At 49.3% G+C, this 11775-nt stretch overlaps 1 protein-coding gene across 5 annotated transcripts in view; it reads right to left on the bottom strand.

Annotated features, from left to right (window-relative positions):
* obsl1a (obscurin like cytoskeletal adaptor 1a) overlaps positions 1 to 11775 on the bottom strand; it is a 100673-nt gene that overhangs the window by 58884 nt on the left and 30014 nt on the right. For all 5 annotated transcript variants that reach the window (XM_069935993.1, XM_069935994.1, XM_069935995.1 and 2 more), the window contains 3 exons: positions 5542 to 5814; positions 3165 to 3437; positions 1742 to 2011 (listed from right to left, as the gene is read on the bottom strand). In XM_069935993.1, coding sequence (XP_069792094.1) covers positions 1742 to 2011; positions 3165 to 3437; positions 5542 to 5814 — 816 coding nt within the window. The remainder of the gene's footprint in view (positions 1 to 1741; positions 2012 to 3164; positions 3438 to 5541; positions 5815 to 11775) is intronic.

Genomic DNA, 11775 nt, shown 5'->3' with positions numbered 1-11775 from the left:
GGCCACATCTGGTGAACTGCGTGCAGTTCTGGTCTCCTGACTTAACAAAGGCTTTGGAGGCAGAGCAGAGGGGGTTCACTAGGTTGATTTTGGAAATGAGGGAGATTGGCCTATGAGGAGAATTGAATTACTTCAAACAATACCTGATCTAGTTTAGGAGAGGGGATCCAATAGAAATGAACAAAATTATGAAGGGGCTGGATGGGATGGAATCAGGGAGTTTGTTTCCCTGGGCAAGTAAACAAGAATGAGGGGACACAGCCTGAGGATTCGAGGAGGAGGATTTAGGATGATGATATATCGCTGGCTCTCCACTCAGCTCTGAATCACCTTGAATACAGCAACCCAGACATACGACTGCTCTTCATCGACTACAGCTTGGCCTTCAACACCATGACTCCCTCCGTGCTGGTCAAGAAGCTACAAACTCCAGGCCTCTGTACCCACCTCTGTAACTGGATCCTTGACTTTCTCATTGGACGACCACAGTCAGTACGAATTGGAAACAATGTCTTCTCCTCACTGATGATCAATACAGGTGCACCCCAAGGATGTGGGCATAGCCCACTGCTGTACTCATTATACACCCATGACTGTGTGACCAGGCTCAATTCCGATCCCTCTACAAGTTTTCTAATGATACCACATTTTTCAGTAGAATCGCAAACGGCAATGAGGAAGTGTACAGGAGGGAGGTAGATCAGCTTGTTGAATGGTGTAATGACCACAACTTTGGGCTCAATGTCAGCAAAACCAAGGAGATGATTGTGAACTTCAGGAGGAAGGCAGGGGAACACGGCCCAGTCCTCGTCAAGGGCTCAGTAGTGGAGAGAGACAAGAACTTCAAATTCATGGGTGTCAACATCTCCATGTCGATGCAATCATGAAGAAGGCTCGCCAGTGGCTACACTTTATGAGGTGTTTGGGGAGATTCGGTAGGTCACTGAAAACTCTCGTAAACTTCTACAGGTATTAGAGGCGCCAACTCTCAGGACAAGAATAAACTCTAGAGGGTTTTTAACTCGGCCTGCGACATCACAGCCACCAGACTCCACTCCATCGAGGACATCTACAAGAGGTGGTGTCTTAAGAAAGCAGCCTCTATCCTCAGGGACCCCCACCACCCAGGCCATCATTCTGCTACCATTGGGGGAAAAGGTACAGGAGCTTGAAGACGAGCACTCAGCGGCACAAGGACAGATTCCTGAATGGACGATGAACTACAGACACTGCCTCACTTTGACTTTTCCTGCACTATTTTTATTTATCGTTATAAGGTGCTTTATATCAATGTTTACACCTGTGATGCTGTCCCAAAACAACAGATTTTGTGGCTTCTTTATACCAATAAATTCTGATTCTAAAATGCTTCTCCCATGACGAGTGAATCTTTGGAAGTTTTTGCCCAAGGAAGCAGTAAAAGCTGCTTCGTTAAATGTATTTAAGATGCAGATGGAGAGATTTGTGTAGAATGGTGGAATGAAGGGTTATAGGCAGTAGGTGGGTAGGTTGAGCTGAGTCCACCTTATCGAACAGCGGAGCAGGCTCGATGGGACGGACGGCCGACTCCTGCTTCTGATGTTCTCGTGTTCAATGTGACGGTGGGGACATGGTCCACATTTAGTGTTGACCAATGGATTCACCAATCTCATCCAGGTGTAATCTCCACATTCTGAAGGACGAGGGGATATCAGATTCTCAGGGGGACCAGCAGCAAATGGCCGCATGAGATTGAGCTCACCGGAGACGGTGACCTTGAATTCGGCCGCGTCGTCAGCTGTGTCGCACACATACGTCCCTCTGTCCTCCACCGTGGCCGAGCAGACTCTCAGTCTCCTGCGCTCCCCCTCCACCTCCATCCTGCACCTGTCGTTTGGCTCCAGCCCCACTCCGTCCCGCCGCCATTTCACCTCCGTCCCGGGCCGCGATACTTCGCACCATAGGACAAACTCGGCACCCGTCATCACCGTCAGCTCCGAGGGAGAGTGGCTCACGATGCTCACTGGAGGCTCTGGGACCCCGAGGTGGAGGGAGGGAGGAAGGGGAGAGGAAAGAGGAGATGGGAAGTAAATTTGGGGTGGAGAAGGTGGTTGAAGGGGAGAATGAAAAAGATGGAAGACAAATATTTTATATCCAATTATTGGGAACATCAAGATCAAATAAAAAATTCTTAATTCCCACCCCTACTGGATTAACTTGTTTCTTTCTTCACCTTTCTGTCTTCTCATATTGTGGAATCCACGAGTGAAGCGCTCTCCACACCGTCCCATCGCACACTGCCAGGGTCAGACACAGAGCGAAGCTCCCTCCTCACCGACCCATCACACACTCCCAGGGCCAGACACAGAGTGAAACTCCCTCCACACCGTCCCATCACACACTCCCGGGGTCAGACCCAGAGTGAAGCTCCCTCCTCACCGACCCATCACACACTCCCAGGGCCAGACACAGAGTGAAACTCCCTCCACACCGTCCCATCACACACTCCCGGGGTCAGACCCAGAGTGAAGCTCCCTCCACACCGTCCCATCACACACTCCCGGGGTCAGACCGAGAGTGAAACTCCCTCCACACCGTCCCATCACACACTCCCGGGGTCAGACCCAGAGTGAAGCTCCCTCCACACCATCCCATCACACATTCCTGGGGTCAGACCCAGAGTGAAGCTCCCTCCACACCGTCCCATCACACACTCCCAGGGCCAGACACAGAGTGAAACTCCCTCCACACCATCCCATCACACACTCCCGGGGTCAGACCCAGAGTGAAGCTCCCTCCACACCATCCCATCACACATTCCCGGGGTCAGACCCAGAGTGAAGCTCCCTCCACACCGTCCCATCACACACTCCCAGGGCCAGACACAGAGTGAAACTCCCTCCACACCGTCCCATCACACACTCCCGGGGTCAGACCCAGAGTGAAGCTCCCTCCACACCGTCCCATCACACACTCCCAGGGTCAGACACAGAGTGAAGCTCCCTCCACACCATCCCATCACACATTCCCGGGGTCAGACCCAGAGTGATGCTCCCTCCACACCGTCCCATCACACACTCCCGGGGTCAGACCGAGAGTGAAACTCCCTCCACACCGTCCCATCACATGCTCCCAGGGTCAGTCACAGAGTGAAGTGGAACTCTGTACCTCTGCAGCCCTCTTACCTGTCACAGTGATCGTGAAGGTGAGTGAGTCACCTGTGGTCTCACAGACGTACACCCCACTGTCGCTCTTGGAGCAGTGGGGAATGACCAGCCGTCTGTGAACTCCCTCAGCCTCCATCTTCATGCCTGGCATCTCCTGCAGTTCCCCTCCATCCTTGTACCATGTCACCTCTGCATCAGACAGGGACACCTCACAGCTGAGCACAACAGTCTCAGCACACAGGTACTTCGTCCGAACCCCACCCTCTGTGGGTTCCAGAGTTGCTTGGGGTTCTGGAATGAAAGGGTCAGAAACTCTTTAGTCCCTCGAACCTGCTATCCAGTCATGAAGCCATTCAGCCCATCGAACCTTACACAACAGGATTTGTCCCCGAAATATTCAACTGGGCAAATTAACCATTGCAGTTCCATCATTTGTTTTCTTGAGACTTGTTCATTTTAATCGTACAAGCATTTACAGCTGGCAATGGAAAGGTGTTGTTGGCCACGCCTTTACAGAGCCAACGATCAGGACCGGGGTTCGAATCCCTCGCTGTCTGTGAGGAGTTTGTATGTTCTCCCTGTGTCTGCGTGGGTTTTCTCTGGGGGCTCTGGTTTCCTCCCACCCTTAAAAATGTACCGGGGTGGGGTTGTACGTTCATTGGGTGTGCGATCCACTGCAGTGCGGACAAACAATCATTAACAATGAGAGGCTGTACTACGGCCTTAATTAGATTAAAACCTACACACCAGGTTCTGTATTCTTCCTGACTCCATGTGCTCTACTCCTGCCCAAGGAGGCCGGTGATTGACAGGGAGTAGGTGGAGCCAGCCTCCAAGTTTACCACCCTGCAGGTACAGTGGGTCTTCCCCTGCAGTCGGCAGATAGAAATGCAGACAGGAGCAGGCAATCGCAGACAATCCGGTGGTTGTATCATCACAGGGTGTAATTGGGCAGCATGGGGCTTGTGGGCTGAAGTCGCCCTGTTACCGTGCTGTACGTCTAAATCTAACACTGACAAATCTAACATCTTCCATTGGCGTTGCTCGCTCCCCTTTGTCCCCTCAGTCTGTTCCAGGGAAGTTGACAGCAATTCAGCCCTGTTTTGAAGCAGGATAATGGTGGGCGGGGGCTAAAATGTCTGCACAGCACGATCACACAAAACAGCAAATAGATCACGAGAACGTACAGCACAGGAACAGGGTCTCCTGGCCCACATGCCCATGGTGCAAAATTGACCTCCAACCCTGTACATTTTGAAGGGGGGGGGGAAGAAAACTGGCGCACCCAGAGAAAACCTAGGCAGGCATGGGGAGGACGCGCAAACTCCTTACAGACATCGTAAGATTCGAATCAGGTTCGCTTGCGCCGTAACAGCATTACCCTGAGCGTGCTAGCCAAAGCAGAGATTGGCAGGTTCTTGATTAGCCAGGGTATCAAAGGTTATGGGGAGAAGGCCGGGCAGTGGGGCTAAGTGGGGAAATGGATCATGTCATGATGGAATGGCGGGGCAGACTCGATGGGCTGAATGGCCTGTTTCTGTTCCTATGTCTTATGGTCTTATTTCTCCACCTTGCCTGTCACTGTGGATGCAGTTGCCAGTTCTTTAGGATCTTCTAGCAGATAATGAGCGTTCAGGCCATTTCGGCGCACGGGCCCGTGCTGCCCAATTTACACACAATTAACCTATTTATTGAAGAAAGTTTTGAGAAGACTGGCACACCCGGGGAAAACCCATGCAGACATGGGGAGAACGTGCAAACTCTTCGCTGACAGCATGGGATTCAAATCCCGGTCCTGATGGCTGGCGCTGGAAAGGTGTTGTGCTAACCGCTATACCAACCGTGCTGCCCACCTGCATGAGGTGAAAAGAAAACCAGACTTTACTTAAATGTGCTGTAGGGTCCCCGTTGAGAAAGGCTTGTCTGCAGCATGGAGAGAGACCATTCAGCCCATCGATTCCATGCTGCCCATCGCCACCTATTTGCATTAATCCAATTATATTCTACCCATATTCTCATCAGTTTCCCCCAGTGTGTAGGGCACCTATCGAGTGCATATTTTAGTTTGGTTTGACTATCGTGTATAGCACAGACAGGTGGGCCAAAGGGCCTGTTCTTGTGCTTTTCTATGTTCTATTCCACACCCTCATCCCCACACTAGGGGGTGCAATTTACAGCAGACAACTGACCCACCGACCTGCACATTAAGGGAAACTCCCCACGGTCCATGGGGAAAACATGCAAACTCCACCCAGAAAGCACCGAGGTCGGTATTGAACTCAGTCTTTGGAGCTGTGAGACAGCATTACCCACTGCGCTACCGCGTCACCTCTCCATTCCAAGAGATTCCATGGGTTTCAGGAGAGCGGTAACCAATCTTAAGTTGGCCGCTAACCTCTCACAGAGATGTCGTAGAAGATGGAGTCATCTCCAGCGTCACACACATACTCTCCGGAATCTTCCGTCCCAGCGCTCTGCACAATCAGGCTCCTGTGGACTCCATGTGAAACCATCGCGATGTTGGCGCTCCCCTCCACCTCCAGCCCATCTTTGTACCACTTCACCTCTGCGTTGGGGCGGGACAACTCGCAGGAGAGGACGATTCGGTCGGACTTCAGGTAAGCCGCCTTGCTGTCGTCAGCCGTGTTCACGATTCTCACCGGCGGGTCTGATGAGGAGGAGACAGATTCAGTCTGAGAACTGCACAAACCAGGCCCTTCAGCCCAATGCATCCGTGCTGACTATGTTGTCTCCAAGTTAATCCTTTTTGCCTTTGTTTACCCCAAATGTCTTATAGAACAATGAACATTCTAGGTCCTTCAGCCCACAATATTGTAAACCTACTCCACAACAATCTAACCCTTCCCTTCCTCTCACACCCGTAACTCTATTTTTCTTACATCCATGTGTCTAAGAGTCTTTTAAATGTCCCTACTGTACCAGCCTCCACCACCACCCGTGGCAACGCTGTCTATACATTCTCCCTGTGACCTGCGTGGACATCTCCAGGTGCTCTGGCACCCCGACACATTCCAAATTCGGATGGGGTTGGTAGTTTAATTGGGTGGCATGGGTTTCTCAATTTATAAATTTAAATTTAGACATACACTGGCCTTTTTGGTCTACGAGCCCATCCTGCCCAATTACACCCAATTGACCTGCACCCCCAGTATGTTTGGAATGGTGGGAGGAAACCGGAGCCCCCGGGGAAAACCCATGCAGTCACGGGGAGAACGTACAAATTCCTTACAGTCAGCGTGGGATTCAAGCCCCTGACCCGGTCGCTGGCGCTGTAAAAGTGTTGAGCTAACCACTATCCCAACCATGCTACCGTTTCGTGGGCCGGAAGCGCCTTCTGCCATGCTGTATTACATTTTAAGAAATCACGGTTTAATGGGAGAGCAGGTTTGATTCCTGCCTCCTGCTGCCATAAAGGGCCCCCGTCACCTTAGTCATAACCATAGAAGAAGCATCTCAGAAATTAGTCATGGACAATATTGGTGAGGTGAGCTTTTTTTTCACCGTTCCTCTGGAGGCCACACAAATGTATATCATGGTGAGCATGTCTCCAGAAACTCGGAGAACATCAAACATATAGAACATCGAGCACTCCTGCAAAGTACAGGCCCTTCAGCCCACAATGTTGTGCCAACCCATATAAACCGACCCCATCACAATCTGACCCTCCCTCCCTCACACCCATAACCCACTATTTTTCTTACATTCATGTGGCTGTCCAAGGGCCTTTTAAATTTCCCTATTGCACCGGCCTCCACCACCATGCATTCCTGGCGCCCGCCAGTCTCTACATCAAAAACGTAGCCCTAAACTTTCCTCCCTTCACTTTGTACAGATGTCATAGAACCTCTTCTCACTGCTCCCTTCAGGCAGAAGGTGCAGAATCCTCAGGACCAGCACCTCTCAGTTCAAGAACGGTTTCTTTCCAACAGCCATCAGGCTCTTGAACCTTCCCTTTGTTACCCTAAGTGGGGACCGTTCCAGCACCACAAAAGGACTGTCTGCACTAATGCAAGTCACTTTTTTTGCTCTAGGATAACTGTGAATATTTCTTAATGATCTTATGTATTTATTTATTTTTTATTTTAATTCAAGGGAACCATAGAACACTGTAGCACAGATGCAGGCCCCTTCGGCCCTTCTAGTCTGTGCTGAACCATTTTTCTTGCCTAGTCCCACTGATTTGCACCCAGACCACACCCCTCCCATCCATGTATCTGCCCAAATTCCTCTTAAATGTTAAAATTGACCCACATTCACCATTTCAGTTTGCAGCTCGTTCCACACCCCCACCACTCTGTGTGAAGAAGTTCCCCCACATGTTTCCCCTAAACTTTTCCCCTTAACCCATGTCCTCTGGTTTGCCTCAGTGGAAAAAGCCAACCTACATTTACACTGTCCTTCCCCCTCATCATTTTAAATACCTCGATCAAATCTCCCCTCATTCTTCTACGCTCCAGGGAATAAAGTCCTAACCTGTTTAATCTTTCCCTGTAACTCAGTTCCTGAAGTTGGGCCACATCCTAGTAAATCTTCTCTGACCTCTTTCAATCTTGCTGATATCCTTCCTGTAGTTCGGTGATCAAAACTGGACACAATCCTACAACTTTGGCCTCACCAATGTCTGATACAACTTTACCATAACATCCTAACTCCTGAACTCAATACTTTGATTTATGAAGGCCAAGATGCCAAAAGCTCTCCTTACAACCCTGTCCACCTGTGACACCACTTTCAGGGAATTAAGTATCTGTATTCCCAGATTCCTCTGTTCTACTGCACTCCTCAGGGCCCAACCATTTACCATGTATGTTCTATCTTGGTTTGTCCTTCCAAAATGCAGCACCTCACACTTGTCTGCCTTTATCAATTCACTCAGCCTGTCCACTTACTTCCTCTCAGACTTTAGCACCTGCAGGGTGTTTACATTTTAAATTTAGACATACAGCAGGGTAACAGGCCATTTCGGCCCATGAATCATTGCTTCCCAATTAACACCCAATTGGCCTACAATCCCCATTACATTTCAGGGGAAAACCCACGCGGACACAGATTACTGGTGTTATGAAGGCATTGCACTAACTGCTACCGTGCTGAGCATATCAGTTCCCTGTGGGATGCTCCCATTGAACCTGCTCTGACTGCCCTATCAGGCAGCACAACTGTGTGTTAGAGAAGCTCTAAAGTTCTTTCCCCTTCTGGATCTTCACTCGGACTGGAAGGCTTGAGTTATAGGGAGAGATTGTTCAAGTTTGAGTTTATTTGTCATCGTTTGCACAAGTACTACCTGACAAAAATGCATTCTCCAGTCCTCGGTCCAAAACACATATGGACATAACACATATACAGACGAACAATACATATCTATAAAAAATATACATCTATAAAATATTGTTAAATAAATAGTAGAGTCTCAGAGGGTTAATTGTGAGCAGTTCATCAGTCGTTCAGCGTTCTCGCTGCCCGTGGGAACAGGCCATTTCTCTGGCTCTAATCTCTTCCTCGATGGGAGTATCTGTAGGCTGAGGACTGATCTTACAGAGGTTTATAAAGGGTAGTCAAACTAATAGGCAGAGGTGAGAGAGGAGAGATTTAAGAGGGTCCTGAGAGGGCAACTTTCCCACGCAGAGGGTGGAACAAAGGACTTTAGGAGTCATGGTACATAAATTCCCTGAAAGTTGAATCACGTGGATAGGGAGGTGAAGAAGGTATATAGTATGTTGGCTTCATAAATCAGCGAATTGAATACAGGAGTCGGGATGTTATGTTGAAATTGTATAAGGCATTGGTGAGGCCAAATTTGGAATATTGTGGGCAGTTTCTGTCGCCAAATTACAGGAAGGATATAAACTGTATAAAGAGAGAGGGCAGAGGAGGTTTACGAGAATGTTACTAGGGTTTGAGTTACAGGGAATGGTTGAGCAGGCTGGGACTTTATTCCCTGGAGCATAGAAGATTGAAGGATGATTTGATAGAGGTATTTAAAATTAGAAGGGGGACGGATAGAGTCAATATGGACAGCCTTTTTTCCACTGAGAGTGGGGGAGATTCAAACAGAAGGGCATGGATTGAGAATAAAAGGGGAAACATGAGGGGGTATGGAATGAACTTCCGGCAGCAGTGGTAGAAGTGAGATCGATGTTCAAAGAAAGGTTGGATAGGTATATGGATGGGAGAGGTGTGGAGGGTTATGGGTCAAATGCGGGTCAGTGAGACAAGGTGGGAGAAGATGGCTGTAAATGGTTATATGGGTGTGAATAAAGGGTAGTCAAACTAATAGGCAGAGGTGAGAGGGGAGAGATTTAAGAGGGTTCTGAGGGGGCAATTTTCCCACGCAGAGGGTGGTCCGCATATGGAACGTGCTGCCAGAGGGAACTGTGGAAGATGGTAAATTCCAACGTTCCAACATTTAAATAGATTAATGGATAAGAAGGGTTTGGAAGGTTATGGATGAAATGCAGGCAAATAGGACCAGTGCAGAATACCAAAGTGGCCAGCACAGATGAGTTGGGCCGAAGGGCCTGTTCTGTGCTGTGTGACTTTATCACTGGTTCATTTGACGATCATGTTCATTAAGAGGGAAAATGCAATAAATGCTGGTGGAACTCAGCCAATCTCACAGTGTCCACATTAGGGTTAGGTTAAGGTATATTCCCGACGTCTCAGGTCTGAGCCCTTCCTCAAGATGTGAATAAATAGCAGGCAGGTGCCTGAATTAAACGGCTGGGGGAGGAGGGAAGAACTGGCCGGGGAGGGGCGCAGACCCACAGACAAAAGGTGATCTTTGGACATGGAGAGGAGGACGGGAGGTGAGAAGTGATCAGGGAGGGGGTGGCCCTGTGAATGCAGAGCTGGGGGAGAGGAGACAGACAGAAAAGGGAAGTCAGTGAGAGAGAGAGAGAGAGAGAGAGAGAGAGAGAGAGAGCTAAAGGAAACATCAGAATAGAAGGGCTGATGGAAACTGAAGGAAGTCAATGTCATTTCCTTCCTGTTGGAGGATGTCCAGACGCAGCATGAGCCAACTGAGTCGGCCCACAGAAACGGCCCTGCCCACACCATTAGGGTGGTCACCTATTTCAATTCCCTGCTGCATTCCCTTGCCTGCGTGGTCTGTCTGTGGTCCGTCTGTGGTCCGTCTGTGGTTCGTCTGTGGTCCGTACCTGGTCTCATGCACTGCGCGTCTTCTCAACTCTCTGGCAACTCGACTCTCCTCTTCCAAGTGGGAGGCACAGCTGGCATGGCGGTTAGCTCATCATCTCTACAGCACCAGTGATCAGGAATGGGGGCTCGAATCCTGCGCTGTCTGATAGTACATTCTCCCCGTGTCTGCGTGGCTTTCCCCTGGGGTGGGGGAGCTCTGGGATTCCTCCCACCATTCAAAATGTACCGGAGTTTGTAGGTTAATTGGGTGGAAATTGGGCCACACGGGTTCGTGGACCAAAATGACCTGTTACCAGGTCATTTAAAAATTCCTAACCTTGGACAGCACAATAAACCTCGACAGTCTCTTCACGCCAAGGTTCCTCCCTCCTTCTGGGTGTTGATTGTACCTCTCATCGCTCACTATCCTTGTCCCATTGAAAGAGATTAAATCCAGGGCTAAATTCCTCCAAGCACGTGATTCACTTGCAAGGAAGGGTATGCATGGAATGTAAATGTAAATGGTAAGTGTCTGATGTAACATTACAAGAGCAGACACAACTGAGATAGACATTATGCGCTTTCGAGCTACTGCACGAGAGGGGCACTAACCGGGCAATTTCCCCCATTAACCCCATTTTACACGGCAGCTATGGACCAGATCCAACTGGGTCCCTGCCCTACCTCAGAGGTAGTCAGGGAACCCAGTTAAATTTAACCAGGTCGTGTCCACCAGCGGCCTGAACATGAAAATGGCTGACCTGATTGTTCCAGTGACGTCGGCGCATGCGTGCGTGCATCACCGGGCCTCAACTACTGAAGCGCGCGGTGCTTACACCCTTCAGCATTTGCCTGATTGCCACAGTTGCCTGCTGTACTGTTGGATAGACAAGGCTTGTGTTCTCTGAAATTTAGAAGAATGAGGGGGGATCTTATAGAAACATATAACATTCTTAAGGGTTTAAACAAACTAGAAGCAGGAAGGTGGTTTCCAAGGCTGGGAAAAACAAGAACCAGGGGTCACAGTTTAAGGATAAGGGGGAAGTTTTTTAGGACTAAGATGAGGAAAAATTTCTTCTCTCAGAGAGTGGTGGATCTGTGGAATTCTTTGCCACAGGAAGTAGTTGAGGCCAGTTCCTTGTCAATATTTAAGAGTAGGTTAGATTTGGCCTTGTGGCTAAGGGGGTGTAGAGCGCGTCACAAGAATCAAAGGCTCGTTGATCCAAACCAAGGTTTTTATTAACTAGGTTGACCAGTCCAGAATGACCTGGTCTGGCTAGGAGCAATCCTTTAAGACCTGCCAGTAGGTGGCGCTACACTCTCAGCCAATCACAGTCATCCTACACGACCATCTGTACATATGTACATATCACGTTGGTGATAGAATCTGTAGTATCACAAGGGGTCAAGGGGTAATTAGCCCACACTTAGAGTATTGTCACGGCACTGCAAGAAGGATGACAGAATCCAT

This window comes from Narcine bancroftii, chromosome 4 (assembly GCF_036971445.1).
Source record: "Narcine bancroftii isolate sNarBan1 chromosome 4, sNarBan1.hap1, whole genome shotgun sequence".
Taxonomy (NCBI): domain Eukaryota; kingdom Metazoa; phylum Chordata; class Chondrichthyes; order Torpediniformes; family Narcinidae; genus Narcine; species Narcine bancroftii.
Note: the sequence above shows the minus strand (reverse complement) of the source record. Positions and strands in the feature narration are given on the sequence as shown.